The 17,068-nt window shown below is 36.5% G+C and overlaps 1 protein-coding gene across 2 annotated transcripts; it reads right to left on the bottom strand.

Moving 5' to 3' along the window:
• Positions 1–373: 373 nt before the first annotated feature.
• LOC133296220 (probable protein arginine N-methyltransferase 3) lies at positions 374–9,259 on the bottom strand. Of its 2 annotated transcripts, XM_061495170.1 has the most exons (8): positions 8,924–9,259; positions 8,135–8,431; positions 7,853–8,083; positions 7,645–7,742; positions 2,751–2,829; positions 2,394–2,654; positions 2,108–2,275; positions 374–1,067 (listed from the first exon to the last, which is right to left on the bottom strand). In XM_061495170.1, the coding sequence occupies exons 1-8, from the start codon at positions 9,230–9,232 to the stop codon at positions 606–608; spliced, it is 1,905 nt and encodes a 634-aa protein (XP_061351154.1). In that variant the 5' UTR covers positions 9,233–9,259; the 3' UTR covers positions 374–605. The 2 variants fall into 2 exon arrangements, with proteins under 2 accessions (XP_061351154.1, XP_061351153.1); XM_061495169.1 differs by having other exon boundaries at positions 7,853–8,431.
• Positions 9,260–17,068: the final 7,809 nt, after the last annotated feature.

The following is a 17,068-nucleotide window of genomic DNA, read 5'->3' on the forward strand; positions in this document are numbered from 1 at the left end:
ATATTTAAAGTGAAAACATTAGGAGGAGTAAAGCCTCTTTTAGATCCCTAACAAAAAATATGATCCTCACTTTCGTCCCTTAAAAAAAAAATCAACTTTTGATCCCTCTGCAATTCCAATTCTTTGAAAATATGATCCTCATAAATTCAATGAAGACCCAATTTAGAAAAAATCTAATATGGGTTTTTTTTATAAGGGACGAGAGTGAGAACCGTATTTTTTATTAGGGACCCAAAAAGGGTTTACTCAAACATTAAAATGAGAAATCATAACTATATAAAGATAAAAATAAATATAATCGTTGAATTAACATAATCAATTTATCGTGAAAAAATAAAGTGATAATAGAGGAACGCAAATACTAAAGGGGCCAATAGTAACCAATCTAATACTTTACCTCAATTTAAAATTTTACACATTTAGTGTAACAGGACAAGGCGTTCAAAGAACAAGCACAAGTGGCTATTCCCAATCAACAAAAATAAAAACCTAAATGATAGGAATTACAATACAATTCGAACATTCCAAAACTGGTTCTAACTGGCTACCAACAACAAAAACTGTCAGTTCCATGAACTATGTGCTTCTTTGCAATGCAATGCATCCTACTGCAGAGAAAAAAGTTGTGCAGGCCAACTGCGTCTCTGACCATCAAGACCAACACCAACAGCTTCTATGGAAATGTCAATGCTGCGATGTTCTGTAGAACGGACAATGCTGACACGCAAATCAATCTTCACAGCTGGATAGTCATCAGTGCCAATTGCATCCGGTTTACCTCTGTTTTCTATTCCAAATCCCATGGCAATGGGTTCCCTAAAGGTTAAGATTGTTTGTGACCAATGAGTTTTTGGCGTGTACGGAGATGTGGATAACACAGTTGGTGATTCCTGGCAGAATCTGCTTGTGAATCCAGTTTCAAACCACAGGACAACTCCATAACACCAGCAACATGTTTTAGAATTTAAATCTGTTTCTTCGTTTTCTGAAGCACTATATTTTGGTTCCAAAGTAGCTGTTGCAGTGAAATCCACCTCATTAGTCTTCATGGTTGCTAAGTCAAAGGTCTGGTAGGAGAAAAAAAAATTGCATTTCAACAGTCAGTATACAACGTACATACTACTCAAGACTCAAGACCACACATGCAAAGAAAGAGTCAAAATAAGCAATGTATCTAGAAATGCTTGATACTTATGATTTCATTCACATACATGCATGCATTCACACATAAAATGAATTCAGCATATTCTTTTAGGGAAGGCATGGGTGGGGGAATAGAGAGGAAAATTTGAGAAGGATATTACTTTCTTCAAGACCTAGGAGGCTAAAAAAAAGGAAAAAAAACCATACGCAAATTAAAATAGAACTGTAAATTGAGTTGCGAATTTATTATAGAAAAATATCCCGGAAAATTACCGCGTCCCAAAAACATTTCGCTTCTATGCATAAATAACACGACAGAAAGATAGAATGTAATGGTACTAGAGAGTCAAAATGAACAATTGTAGCTATAGTATAAATGATTGATACATTGAATTTTCATTTAAATACATGCATGCATTTATACAAAAAATATAATCGGCATTTTCATTTTGGGCAGGCATGAGAAGGGGTATAAAGAGGAGAGAGAAAAAAGTGAGCGGGATATTGCTTTCTGAAGGACCTAGGAGCCAATTCATGTTAAATAAAATAACTTTCACCACTTAACAAAACCACTCCCCGTTAAACTCGACTAGTGAATGTGGGGTGGAGATAATCCTTGTACGCAGCTTTACCCAGATTGTTTCCTGAATTCGAACCCATGACCTTTCAGTCATGCAAGAGCAGTTTTACCACTGCTCCGATTCGCCTCCTTAACAAAAATTTAAAAAAAAAAATGCAAATTAACATTGAGATTGATTGATTGCAGTACAATAACATGCAATTTAAAAAAGTACCACTTCATCTACTTTAGAATTGTAAGATAACCAGTTAGAAACTATAACCGAAGATAGCAAACTGAAAATGCTCAAGGTGATTGCAAAATTATTCAAGATTCAATTACCAAAAAAAAAAAATCACTAATATAATGTATTGTAAAACATCCACATAGACAAAAAGCACCAACCTGAAGAACAGCAGAACTGGTAACTAAATCTTGGTAGTCCACAACATCAACTATAGGAAATTGGGCAGCATCTGTGACAAGCTCCTTCCCAACGCAAGACATGTCAAAATCACACACGTTTTCCCAAAATGGAAGACTTGTACCTCCTTTTCCAAATCCTGCAACAAACTAGAAGAGAAACTGGAATAATAATACGATATATATATATGAACTTACAGTACAAGAATTCCTTAACAAAATATTGCGAAAATTAAACAGCCCACAGGTGGAAGGAGGGGGGACTCACAATAGTTGCTGTGTCAGGAAGAATGGCACCTCCAGGCTTCAACCACCGGTCGCGTGCATAAAGCACTGAACCAAGCATGGATTCATACAGCAGGCAATATCCCATCCATTCACTTAATAATACATCAACACTTTGAGGTTGAAGTTCAACAAATTTATCAATATCTTCAACCATGCCATGAACCACTTCTATGACTTCCTTTTGGAGGCCATTGACTCCACTTTGGCTTTTACTCAGCAAGAAACCGTTATCATTTGCAACCTGAATTAAAATTTTGGATGGAAATAAAAGTGAGCATGGAACTAGACATGTAGATGAAGTGGTAACTAGAGAAGCTACCAAGCAGGAAATCTATACCTGAGAAGCCACAGCTGCCATCTTAGCACTCGCCTCAACTGCAATAACCCTCAAAGCCCCTGCTTGTGCTGCAAATAGGCTAAATAAAAAATAATACCAAAATGTCACAAAATTACAAAAGACTAAGCAATCAAATATGGTAGGTGAATATATAAGCCCCAAAAAATAACTTATAACAAGTATAGTAGACAGCAACAGATTCGTGCATATGCACTTAAAACTGCCTAAACATCACAATCCCTAATGCCAAAAATGAACAAACAGAAGCAGCCCACCAGGTAGTCTATAAATTTGAAGAAAAATCAAAGAAGAATTTTCAATTGTAGAAAAATATTAGAAAGAAAGCCATGAATAAAAACCAGTATATAATGCTTAAATATAATTGAGTTCAGTATTTGAGTACTTCACTGAGAAACTACTCATTTATATTGCGAGGTATTCATTATCCTATATACAAGGCTGCAAGCATGTAGCAATTAACTCCATATTTCATCAACTGACAAAAAAAGCTGAAAAGGTATGCAGAAGTCTTTCATGTCATATAGGTGAGAGGTAATCCTGGAAAGCTAAGCCCCTTTCAGGAAACTTTCTCTAGGAGACGGAGTCAATAACATCATGATATAGCTCAAAAAATGAATACTTATACCAGGAAGATGATAAATTAAGCATGTAGAACCACAACTAGTCTAGCTCAAACCAATGCATAAAAAATCCATACTAACATATCGACTACGAAATTCACAACAATAAAAAAAATGAAAGAAAGAACATTGCATAAGATTGTAAAACACACAGAAGCTGAGAGATAAACTACACTTGAACAGTTATCAGTTTTTTATTTTTTGAAAACAAACTAAATGAGTTTCCTGACATAAGAAAATGATGGAACCTCAATTTGATATAAAGAAGAAACCAGATACAAATTAACAGACAATTATAGTAGAAAGAACAAAAAGAAAAACTTCACTCCAAGACAACAACCTAGCCTTGGGAGCTTCTCTATTTCCTCTCGTAATTCCCCAATTACAAAATAACAATCAGCATAAAGAGACTTTACCCTAAACATCTATATATAACTGATTCCTAACTAATGAACTTGGATACTATAAATAACCATTTCAACCCAAAAGCTTAAAATGTTAGGTGAGGCTACATTAATGATTTTATATATTTCTAACACGCCGCCTCACATGAAAGCTCATTGGGCTTGAAGGGTAGCTAGTGCACAGACTCACCTACCTATGATAAGAAACTTCACAAGACTTAATTAATTATTAATTAAATAAGGGCGGTGAGGATCGAACCCTTGACACCAAAACTCTAATACCATGTAAATAACCAATTCAACTCAAAAGCTTAAGTTGTTAGGTGAAGTTACATTAATGATTTTATATATCTCTAAAACAGCCACTCACATGAGAGCCCATTGGGCTTGAAGGGTGGATAATTCACAGGCCCACCTACTTGTGCTAAAAAACTCCACAAGACTTGATTAATTATTAATTAAATGGGAGGCAATGAGGATCGAACCCGTGACACCGAGGCTCAGCTGTTGGGTTGAATTGGTTCTTTACATGGTATCAGAGCCTCCGTGACCAAATGGTCACAAGTTCGATCCTCACCGGTCCCATTCAATTAATACATAATTAAGTCTTGTGGAGTTTCTTACCACAAGTAGGTGGGTTCATGCATTATTCACCCTTCAAGTTCAATAGGCTCTCATGTGAGGGGGCTTGTTACAGATATATAAAACCATTAATGTAGCTTCACCTAATAGTTTAAACTTTTGGGATGAAATGGTTATTTACATGGTATCAGAGCCTCGGGGTCACGGGTTCGATCCTCACCACCCCCGTTTAATTAATGATTAATTAAATCTTATGGAGTTTTAGCACACGTAGGATGCATCATCCACCCTTTAAGCTCAATGGGCTCTCGTGTGATGGGGCATGTTACAGATATATAAAACCATTAATGTAGCCTCACCCAACATCTTAAGGGTTCTTTATATGGTATCAGAGCCTCAGTGTCATGGGTTCAATCCTCACCGATCCCCATTTAATTAATAAATAATTAAATCTTGTGAAGTTTCTTAACACAGGTAAGTGGGCATGTGCATTGTCCACCCTTCAAGCCCAGTAGACTCTCGTATGAAGAGTCGTGTTAGACTATAGTATAAACCATTAAAAAGACATTCGCTTAGCAGCTTAAGCTTTTGGGTTGAATTGGTTCTTTACAGATACTTTATTAAAGGCCCATCAATACTCCCCTACAAGATTCACCTTGTCCTCAAGATGACTAAAGAGGTTAGGATAAGTGTGAGAGAACTTGCCACCTAGGTCCTATTGCCTAAAGCATGTTACTCTATTTTCAATGGCCTTTTTTTCCCACAAAACATAGTCTCCTCTTTACTTGATCCAATAATTTTGGGCAATGGAGCTCTTGGCCCATTACTATTTTCAGCATAATTTCATTACATTTAGTCGCTATAGATATTGGGCCTTGGTCTAATATAATTGCTGAAATTATTTTAATGGGTTGGATAAAGCTCATATCTTTCTCTTGTGACACACATTTCTATTGGGCTTGGCCCATTAGGTCAATTTTGACCTAATTTCAGTAATGTCCATCTTGCCCCACCTATCTCCCTCCCCTTCTCTTTCACGTTTTATGCTTTTTCGGCTTCTTCTTTTTCTTCTTCCGCCACTGCATCTTCTTTTTTCTTTTCATCTTCATTTTCGTCCTCTTCTTTATTCTTTTTCTTCTGTTCCTTTTTTACCTTCGCCTTCTTATTCTATTTGTTGTTGTTCTTCTATTTGTTGTTCTTCTTCTTCAACCTCTGTTTTCTTTTTCTATAATTGCTGCATGTTCTTCTTCGCTAATTTTTTCTTCTTCGTTTCCTTCTTCAGAATGTGCTTCTTTCTCTGTTTTCTTCTTCTTCTCTGGCATAAGTCGCAGAAACCCTGCTCGCCTTCGCTCACAGATGTTCGTTGCTATAACGCTCGGACGCTTCAAGAATCAATGACTAACCCCACATACTAACACGAGACTTTTCAGCGTGCTTTATCCTCATTCACACACTACCTAAGAAAACTTCCCAGGATATCACTCATCCTAGAATTGCTCCAAGTCAAGCATGCTTAATATGGAGTTCTTCCGTTATGAGCCACCGAAAAGTAGATGCATCTTGTAAGTATAGGTAGTACCAATTAATTCTTCTAAGCTATCCCAAACTGTGCAGTCTCATCATACCTGCACAGTCTTTGGAATCCCTCTCTTTTGGGTGTCGATTCAATTCATTCATGTACTCCTGTTGGATCCTGCCAGGAGCCTCTCCTTGTTTGTGCCCCTTTCGCACCGGCGATCACTTCCTGCCCTCATCAGCGCTCGGGGTGTTACAAGCCCACCAGCTTCCGCCTAATTCATCCTCGAACCATACCATACTGGGAGAGAAGCCCGGCTCTGATACCAATTAATACGCCCGGCCGCTTCAAAAATCAATGACTAACCCACATACTAACACGACACTTTTTAGCGTGCTTTATCTCACTCACACACTTCCTAGGAAAACTTCCCAGGAGGTCACCCATCCCAAAATTGCTCCAAGTCAAGCACGTTTAACTATGGAGTTCTTCTGTTATAGGTTACCGAAAAGTAGATCATCTTGTTAGTATAGGTAGTACCAATTAATTCTTATAAACTATCTCAAACTGTGCAGTCTCATACCTGCACAATCTTCAGAATCTCTCTCTTTCGGATATCGATTCGATTCATTCATCTACCTCCATTGGAGCCTGCCAGGAGCCGCTCCTTGTTTGTGCCCCTTTCGCACCGGCGATCACTCCCTGCCCTCATCAGCGCTCGAGGTGTTACAGTTGCTTCTGTTGCACCCCCGTGTGAAGATTGGATTGCAATCCCATGATCGTTGGAGTTTTTCATGTTGTTGCTCTGCGTTTTGCCAAACAGGTTGCACTGCCGTCAATCCGTCATCTCCGCCCTACACCATCGGAACCTCGCGTGCATATCAATGTTGTAGTCGTTCTCCACTTAACCTCTTTGCATAGCTCCTTCCTTGGTTTCTTTCTTCCTCTTCTGCCACTTTTTCTTTTCTTCCTTCTTCATCTTCTCTTTTTTCCTTTTCTGCAACGTCTCATTCTTCTTCTTTTGTTAAAGCTTCTCACTTCTCTTCCCAAGCATCTATGACTTTTATCATCTTCTAAAACAACTCAATGACCTCCAATGTGCTTGCCTTCTCCAAAGCTTTAAGGTTCATTCTTATTTGTGACATTTTTTTTTTATAGATATGGACCAGAAAGCACTCCCAAGATCAGAAGTGCTCTGATACCAAATTGATGGAACCTCAATTTGATATAAAGAAGAAACCAAATACAAATTAACAGACAATTACAATAGAAAGAACAAGAGAAAAAACTCCACTCGAAGAAAACAACTTAGCATTAGGAACTTCCCTATTTCCTCTCCTGATTACCCAATTACAAAATAACAATCAAAATAAAGAAACCCCACCCTAAACATCTATATATAACTAATTCCTAACTAATGGGCTTGGATACTTTATTAAAGGCCCATCAAAAAATAAAAAATCAGATTCATAATGCCCTCACTTTGTAAAGGCCATAATTTAACAAGCCATGATTGATGGGATAGTAACTCAGTGCTTTCAACTGATACACACAATATTGTCAATCACAAGCAATCTTATTTTCCCTATTTTTTTTACTCAGAAAACATCATCCTCCAACCATTAATTATCATCAAATTGTGTCATTGCATGAATATAAAATTCCATAAAAGGTATAGTCGAGGATGTTATTAGAGAGTAGAGACTGTTTGATGTATTAAATATTTGAAAAAGGTCAAGGATGTTTCTCACCTGAGGATGCCAGTTCCACAACCTACATCCATAACCACAGCACCATTTAGTAAAGAGGGATTCTTCAAAATTGCTTGACCATAAGCATCCATTCTCACCTACATAAAGATAGCAATGACTTTACCAGCTTTAACTTTTTTTAAATTAATGAAGTTACATAACAATTTACTCAAACTTGAAGCCAACAAATGAGAAGTACATCTAATACCTTATCACTTAACATCTCTCGATGGATGCCAAATGAACTGTAAGACCCAAAATAATTTTCATTAACCACCTTAATATGCTTTGCAATGTGATTTTGAGAATTAGCCATCAAACGTCCTTCTTCTGGATCCTTAATTGATGAAACACATCCTCTTGAGTCTTTTCCACTAATAAGCTCCTTGTCTGAAGAACTAGCCCATTTCATATGATCATCCGAAACAGAAGCAGTTTCCTTTCTTCTACATCCATCATAAATGCCATCATTAACTAGCACTTCTTTCACAGCATTTTGATCAACAAAGAAAGTCTCTTCGGTGTCCTTCAAATCCCTTATAAGATCTTCATCAATCAGTGCAATTTGCTCATCTTCATCAATCAGTGCAATTTGCTCATCTTCATCTTCTTCGTATTCTCCAAAACTGTACAACAGTGAATCATCCAGAATGAAAGGTTTAAGATATCTATCATCATCCCACAGAGTCTTAACATCATTGAAGTCAATTACATCATGCAAATGATTCTGCAAGTCATTGTTGGACTGACATGTTAATCCACAGCTCCAACATCTACTCTCTGCCACCTGGTAAAAGCAGAAGAAACCAATGGTTGGCAAGATGTAAAAGGAAACCTACTCAATTCCAGCTTATTAAAATCTGATATACAGTCCATATACAAAATGATTACCAGAAGAAAAGAAAGCAAAGCTAGAAATCAAAAACAGACAGAATCAACAAAATTAGAACATCTACCAGTAGGTAGCCAGTTATACAAACTCATTTTCACACTTTTCCACTTCCACTTTCTCATCAAGTCAACCAAAGCAATAACATGTGTCAGTTCCAAATTACTATATGAAGTTCAAAATACATGTGTCACTCTCATTTCTGTTGATTCTACTTCCTCTGCCCCAAAATCCCAATTTCAAGAAACATTCACGACAGAAGAAAATAAAAAACAATAACACAATTTCACATCTTTATCAAGCCCATAACGAATTCGTGTTTTTCCTTTTCACTTAATTTCTCAGCCGCCAAACAGGTAAACGTTAAAGAAAAGAAAAAGTAATGGCAACCTGAGATCTTATGTAGTTGATGAGCTTGAAGGACGAATAGAAATCCAAATTAAGAGCTTTCCTAAACGCATGAAAATCGAAGTGGTGAACGGAAGCGCAATGTTCGAACAAGGAACCACACGAACCGTAGTTGGAATCACAGAAGAGACAGAGGAACTCTGATTGTAGATCACCCTCGTCTCCTTCCCAATCGTCCCAGTCTTCTTCTTTGTCATCGTCTTCTTCTTCTTCTACTCTGTACGGTTTTTCTTCTTCTTCTTCATCCTTTTGCTTAGCGTTGAAAGCCATGAGTGGCGTGTTACTTAGCATCTGTTAAAAGTTTAAACCCCACAAACCCTAAACAATGTAACTTGGATATATTCTAGTGTATGTACCATATTTTAATGATATAAATTCAAAATAAAAGTTTATATAATTAAATATAAAATTTTTAAATAAATGACATGTATATCAAAATTTAAAATTTAAGATATGGTTGGCAATAAAGAAAATTGATTACGCCAAATAATTATACATATAATAAGATGGGGTTTATACAATTATATTTTTTATACAACATAATAAGAGAATTTTGGTAGCATATGCATATTCAAGTGGGCCTCACACGAAAAAAGTAAATAAAAAATTAAAAACATTTGCACTCAAAATAATATGAGTGTAGTATGAGAAGACTCTTCTTATATTACATAAAAAATATAAACTCATAATAAGATATATAAGAATATGTATTGTGATGGGGAGTTTATATTCATGTTACATGGTGTTAGTTAATGACATAATATATATGTTTGTGTTGTAGACTTAATAGGTGGCAAAGTGAGTCGCTCGTCTCATCCGGTCATTAATCCGTTATAAACGAGTGAGTCTGTCGCGCTCCATTTTTTATAATGAGCTAAAAAAGTCAGATCGCCTTATCTCGCTAGCTCGCCTATTTTTAAACATATTAAATTTTCGATCGAGTAAGGAAAAAAAATTAAAAAAATCCAAATTATGAAGCTTAGTCACAGCTTTTCAATAGAGTCAAAGGTTCAAAATGGATCACCCAAAGGAAAGCTGCAACATAGGGTCAGGTATGTTTGCAAAGCGTCAAAGAGTTCGAGGTGTCAAAGAAGAAAATAGAGATTCAGGTGATAAACGAATAAGAATTGCAAGCACTTGTGTCCAGAGTCACGTCATATTTAAAAGAATATTACACTGTGAAATGGTCATCAGCACGTGAAGACGTTCTTGTTTTTTTCTAACCATTGTGGTTGAGTCCTTTGGAGAATGCTTACCTGTGGGTGACATGTTGGAAGCCCTCCACGGCGTTCAGGCTACTCGGATCTCTAAAGAAGTCGCAAAAAGAAGGGGGGAAAGCATTTGAGATGACACAGGAGCAAGAGAGGAAGATAGCGGAGATGAGAATGAAGAAGAAAGACTTCAAAAAAAAAAAAAAAAAAAAAAAGAAAAAAAAAAAGAAAGAGGTTGGTGGGCTTGGCGTATAACAACCCACATTTGTGTAATATTGATAAATAGTAAAAATCCCACTAATGTAGTTATAACATGCTATAGCAATAACGGAAAGCGTGTAATGACAAATAAGAGATTGGGATAAATGAAGAGTGAAACCTCTGAATTGAGAGACTTTAGGTTGATTGTGAGTCTAATCATGGCTAAGAGGGTGTATGTGGTAAAAAATCCTATATTTTGGGTTAAAATACCCATTAGGGGTAAAATGGTAATATGGCAAAACTACTCGATTTTTAATCGTAACCTATGAAATAGGATATTTATATAGTATTTGATAAAAAGAATGATGGAATTGGATTCAGAATGAAATTTGGAGTTGATAGACACTTTCTGAAAAAATTAATTAACAGTGAAATTTATCGGGTAAAAATATTGTTTAGTAATTTTACCGTGAAAATCCAGAAATGAGGTAATTTTTATAAAATTAAATATATGTTGAAAGAGGCATTTAGAACCAAGAAAATAATTATGGGAATTATTTAGAGTCAAATTACAAATTGGGTGGTTTTCTCGAGAAACGTGTCAACAGTGAAAATACCGCAATGAAAGTGAAACTGCGCAAAACTACCCGAAAACTTGAGATTGGTTCAATGTAAGACTAATAATGAATATTATTGGATGGTAGGTTGTGATTTTTGGAGAAATGTGTAAAAAGTACAAATTTCGCAATAAAAACGCAACTTTGTGAAATATCGCAAAAACTCAAAATTCATCTATTGATGGATAAATAATGGACATCTACGAATGTCAAATTTTTGAATTGATGATTAAATCATGGATGAGTGGAAGTTTAAGTCTGAGAAAATTGTTATTTAATAGGCTTTATTGAGGGGCAAAATGGTCCTTTCACTAGAAAACACGTGGATTGCCACATGGACTCCCTTAAGTGTATTAAACACTTCATTTTTATACAAAAGAGCCGGTCATTTTCGTGGCTTGGAGGAGGGAGGCCGAGAACACCATTGCAAGGAGCTTCAAGATCACAGTTTCACTTCCAATGACTTTTAGCCTTAGACCTTAACATGAAAGTTGTTCCTCTACAGCTTGTGAACAACTTTTCTTTTTCATAAACCTCCTAAAAACACTTGTATGAAGAGATCCTTGAGTGAGAAAGAGAAAGGTTTTTAAGTGTTCATGGACCGTGGAGACCCATATTATAACACCTTGTAATTTTAAATTAAATATTAAAATATTAAATGAGTAATTAAGCGAAGGATTAGTGAAAATCCTGAAGATTAGGCCAAAATACAAAGAAAGGGCAAAACGGTTATTAGCCAACACGCAACCCTAGGAAGATAAAAATTTAGTAGAAGGTCTCAGATAATAAAAATAACCTTGGAAATGGATTCAGAACGAAAAATTGAGTGGGTAGGAGAGTTTCGAAAATTTTGATGAATAGTGATTTTCCCAGTGTAAAAGTACTGCGGTATAATTGTACTGATAAGCGTGAAATTTTTATCAGTATTTGTAGGAAACAAAAATATGTCATGAACCAGAAAAATATGTAGGTTATGAATTTGTGGTCGAAATTAGGTGATTGATTAAATTTAAAACGCGTGTGGGACCCACCTAAGTTATAAATCACTTAAGTGACTTCACAACCCCATTTTCCTCTCATTTTCTCTCTCCTTCCCTCCTTATTCTTCACGGTGACAGCCCCTCCATCACCTTCATTGTGCAAAAATTTCATTTCATCATAACTTAGCCGTTTCTCCACCGAATCCAACGATTTTTGTCTTGAATCGTGATGGAAAACACCTTCTAAACACATTGGTACCACTCTTGAGCCTTGAAACCAGTTGTGTGGGGGAGATATTGCTCAATTTCAGCTGCGAAAATTTGGGGAAAAATGGATGTTCATGGAGCTTTTTGATCTTCCATTGCTTGGAGGAGTCTTAGGGTAGTATCTAGCCTTGGTTGTGAGTATATTTCCATTCCATTTACATGGTTTGATTGTAGTTTATTTTCATGAACCCTAAACCTTGATTTGTTGATGTGTGATGTTAGAGAGCTCAATTGGAAAAAGTTTGTACATGAAAGTGTCTTAGAATAATGTGTATTAGTGATAAATGCAATGAAAATTTTTGGTGAAAAATATGGATTTTGTAACTTAGAGAAATTTGAGGTGACATGACTTTGAAAATTGGAAATGTGTTGGGATTAGATTAATGAGTTGTTGGATGATTACATGTTGATATAATGGTGTTGTATGGAGTGTGGAATGATTAAAAAATTGAGTGAGAATTCTTTAGAAAGTCCAAGTGTGCAAATCGGCCATAGAGAGAGTTTTAGGAAATTGATGTTCTTTGTGTTGATTGGATGATATATCAAGTGTTGAATGGTATTAAAATGGTTGTGTGGTGGTTGGAAAGTGGTAGAATCAATGGAAAATAATAAGTTGTATTTATGGACATAAAAGAACCTAGAGTGAATTATTTAGCAAAACGATGCTTAAAAGACGTAAAACAGAAAAACGGCGATTGAATTAGCCTCTTGGAAACCTAAGGATGCGTAATAAAATGAGAAAGAAAATTTAGAAAAAAATAAAAGTGAAAAATTGCCTTGTTTGGCTGAACCCTCCATAGGGAGGGGGAGAATTTTGTGGTTTTTCGCGTTTTGATGGAATTGACGTGTATTGATGGCTGTACATGGTTGTGTAGGTTGTCGTACGTCGATTTGAACCCCGAACCGTGAATCGGTGGATTGCCCTTGGTCCTGGACCAAGTGGATTGAGGTAAGTGATTGGATTATGCATGTATAATTGAGAATTGGCATGCGTTTTGTGAACTTTGAGTAATTGGGAACGTCTTATGTGTAGGCGTTATGTTGAGTAACAAACTTGGAACCTAACTGCTGTGGAGCTAAGTGGAAGAACATTTGAGGTAACCTCTTGGTACTGGGGCTTGTTCCCCTTGTGTGTTCCACCATGCTAGTTGATGGTATTGGTAGGAAATGTATAAGTAGTGTAGAACAGCATGCGCATGCATGTAGTATTTATGAGGGTACTTATGTACCGAGTCTCTGGCCAGTAGACAGTTAGCCTTCGGGCAGTTTCGGACTTCCACTGGATAGGTCTCCGAGAGGGAGTTCCAATTGATCTAGGGTCGTGGTGTGTTATCCGGATAGGAGCACACTAGGATGTCTCGGGTGTATATGGATGGGAGGGGTACCTTGGTTGTGGTTCTTGGAACACGCCTTGGATGAGACCCGTAGGCTTATATGCCGAGGACGTTGCGTGGTATTGGTAGCTACCATTCCAGCTCGTCGTATTTTGTATCTCGATATTCCCCAGTTTCTCTAAATCCCTTGCTTTATCCCGTTTTGAAAGTGGTTGTTTTATACTATTGATATGCATCGAAGTGAACCATTGGACAGAGTTTTCTCCAGAACCTCTGGGTTACTGAGATATATCCGTATATCTCACCCCGTCTCGGGGCATTTATTTCAGGATGTAGCAGTGGCGTTGGAGCAGCGGGCAAGAAGCCCGCAGGGTGATTAGTGGAGCGCTTTCATTATTTTGCATTTTGTTGACCATGTGGCCTAGGCTAGACTTAGGACATGAACATCTCATATGTATGTAGGATGAGTTCATTAGCATATTTGTTAATATCATTTTGGCCAAGTCTAGTAGTTTATGTTTCATTTGTAATTAAAGTTGTAATATTCGGAAGATTGTAATTTAAAGTTGAAGTTGTAAGTTGTAACATGTAAGTTAAATGTTGAAATTGTACAATGGATGTATGATGTACTATGATGGAAGGGCTTTAGGCCTATGTTAGAATTATGATTATATGCTTATGTTGAGAAATTGCATGTAAATGGACTTGGTGATTGAAATGAGTTAAGGAATTATAAAGTGAGCCATATAATATGAATTGTGTAATAACTATAAACTGAGTTGGGTTGTAAGTGCCTCAAGGCATTGTTGGTCCTTGTGTGTGCCACCCATTGGATTATTAGGTACATTTGAGGTGTTAGTGATCATTTGCAATTTGGGAATTTTAAGAAAAACAAAGGAAACTCTGGCGAATTTTCTATAGAATTGGCAGATTTTAGACGAACTTCGGGAGAGCATATCTCCCTCCACAAAGGTCCGATAGGGACGTTCCATACGCCATTTTAAAGCTTGAGATGTCCCCTACATGATGTTAAAATATGAGCAAATTCTGGGTTGTACGAATCCCTATAGGATTTAATGAACACGGACTATCCAGAACCCCCTTATGCAGGGGCTGTTTCTGGCAGTTTTTGGGAAATTAATTCCCGCTGCATTTCTCAGTCAAATTAAGCGTATAATATATCAAATTGAAGCTTGAGGTGTCTAGTTTGTAGCATAAAAATGTGAAAGCAATTGGATAAGAGTATTCGCTGAAGTAGTTCGTGGAATGAAAGGTGTTTTGAGCTGTTTCGGGGTTGGTTGGCTGTTTTGCTTGTCCAACTTTAAACGGCGATAACCGGAGAAAACGAGCTCCGATTAAAGAGTGTGATAGCTTATTAGAAAGGGAATTAAGTAAGAAAAAAATATAATCTGAGAGGAAGGTCTGGTTGTGAGCGATGTGTTCGAAGAAAATTAATTAGTGAACTATATTCGAAAAGGGAAAAATGTAAAGTTGAAAAATTGGCTAAGTGGGTTTATGGGAACCCCTTAGTAACTTATAATAAGTAAAGTAAGATGGAAAAGTAGTTAAAATATGTATTCCGCAAGATTTTACAGTTACTGTCACAACTTTTAGTTATTACGCTTTTTATTGTTTTAAATGCTCGCGTAATAATCGGAAAAAGTTTATTCGCATTTTTATAAATGAATTGTTGTGATTGTAACTGCGCTTAATATCATAATTAATGTTAACAATACTGGTGTACAATGGGCTGTTACACATATCTCCTCAATTTTTGGTCAAATGAGGTGTATGAGCTACAATTTTGAAGCTTAGGATGTCTCATTCATTGTCCTAAAATATAAGACCATTATGAGTTGTAGATTATGCCCAGTTTCGTGATTTTCGGTGCAGCCTCAGTTTGCGATTTTGTAAATTTAATATCTCTCTCGTTTCTTATCCAAATTAGGCTTATGATATATCAAATTAAAGATCAAGGTGTCTACTATAACATATTAAAATTTGAGAGAAAAATGATTTGTGGATTGTCCATAATTGCAAAAAGAGAGAGGGAACTTAGTGGCCCTGTTCACTGTATGTTGACAGTTTTGAGCGTCTGACTTACAATGGCTATATCCGGAGTTGTACAACTCCAATTAAAGTTTATGATACCTCGTTGTGAAAGCAAGAAGAGTATAGTTTAACATACTAAAAAATGAGAATCTATTGACTAGTGAATCGCACCCAGTTTTGATAAAATAGTGACATACTATGAATAGAAAAGTGTAAAATTATGAAACGGGCTTTGTTGGTTTATGGGAACAACTTTGCAACTTTAGATAGGTATTGTATGATAGTTAAGGGATAGAAATTAATGTTCCGCATTTGTAATTCGATTATAATTATAGTTTTGGATTTTGATAAATACGGTTTATTTTAAATGTAAATATTATTAAAAAGGAAAAATTTATCCCGTATTTTAATCCAACTCTTGTGATTATAATTGCACTTAATATCATATGTAATGCTAACATACCGGTGTACAACAAGTTGTTACATGGCGGGCTGGTAAGTTCAAAAATTTAGTCTGCCCCGCCCCGTTTAGCAAGCAGGGCTGACCAGCCCGCCAGACTGAGCCTATTTTGCCACCTCTAATACTTGTAGTGACTTTAGTTAGCAAATTTTTATGGGGTGTTTGGTAAAAGGTTTTATTTGAGATTCCTGGAAAAGTGGAGGTGGTAATCATATTAGGCAATATTTCATATGCTCTTTTTGAAATTTTTTCCAAGAATGTGATTTTCCCGGGATTTTCATTTGTGTGCAAAATATGATTAAAAATACCATCCAGGGGTGGTATTCTTGAATTCCCGGGTGCTGTGAAAAATTTTCAACTATTTTCAGACCAAAATACCTTCCCTCCCTCTCTCTCTCTTCTCTTTGCTTGCGTCGCTAGTTGGTCTTGCTCTTGTTCTCCTTCTCTCTTCACCCTTTACCATCTTTTTGCTTCGTTAGTTTTGTTCCATTCTCTATCATACCACTAATTTTTCTATCACTTTGTGAATATTCAAATTCAACCAATGTTGTTTGGGATTTTTTTCTCTGTTTTCAGATACGAATGCTGAGGTGATTTCTTTGACGCCGAAGAATCTTTTGGCAACAAACCGTTTCGTGTGCAAGATCTGCAATAAAGGACCAGACTTGCAACTTCACTCACGAAAGAGAGAGAGAGTTGAGGGAAAATGAACAAAACCAAAAAAAGAGGATATGAACAGTACTAAAAAACGAAGTTGAATAAGTGGAAATCAACCTTATGCAGCAGATGCAACCAGGAGGAGGAGGATTGCATTCATGTCATGAGGGACTGTCCGTGGGCGAAGATGTTATGGAAGCTTTTGGTGGGCCAACATAAGTGGAATTCTTTCTTCTCAGGTGACTTGATTGAGTGGTTGTAGAAGAACCTAGACGAATCAACTAGGAAAACAAACACACATTAAAGTATGGTCTTTGGGATTACTTGTTGGTGTTAGAATTTTAAGTA

The sequence above is a fragment of the Gastrolobium bilobum genome, unplaced genomic scaffold (assembly GCF_033153095.1).
Source record: "Gastrolobium bilobum isolate Gb01-03AN ecotype WA unplaced genomic scaffold, APGP_CSIRO_Gbil_v1 utg11238, whole genome shotgun sequence".
Lineage (NCBI taxonomy): Eukaryota > Viridiplantae > Streptophyta > Magnoliopsida > Fabales > Fabaceae > Gastrolobium > Gastrolobium bilobum.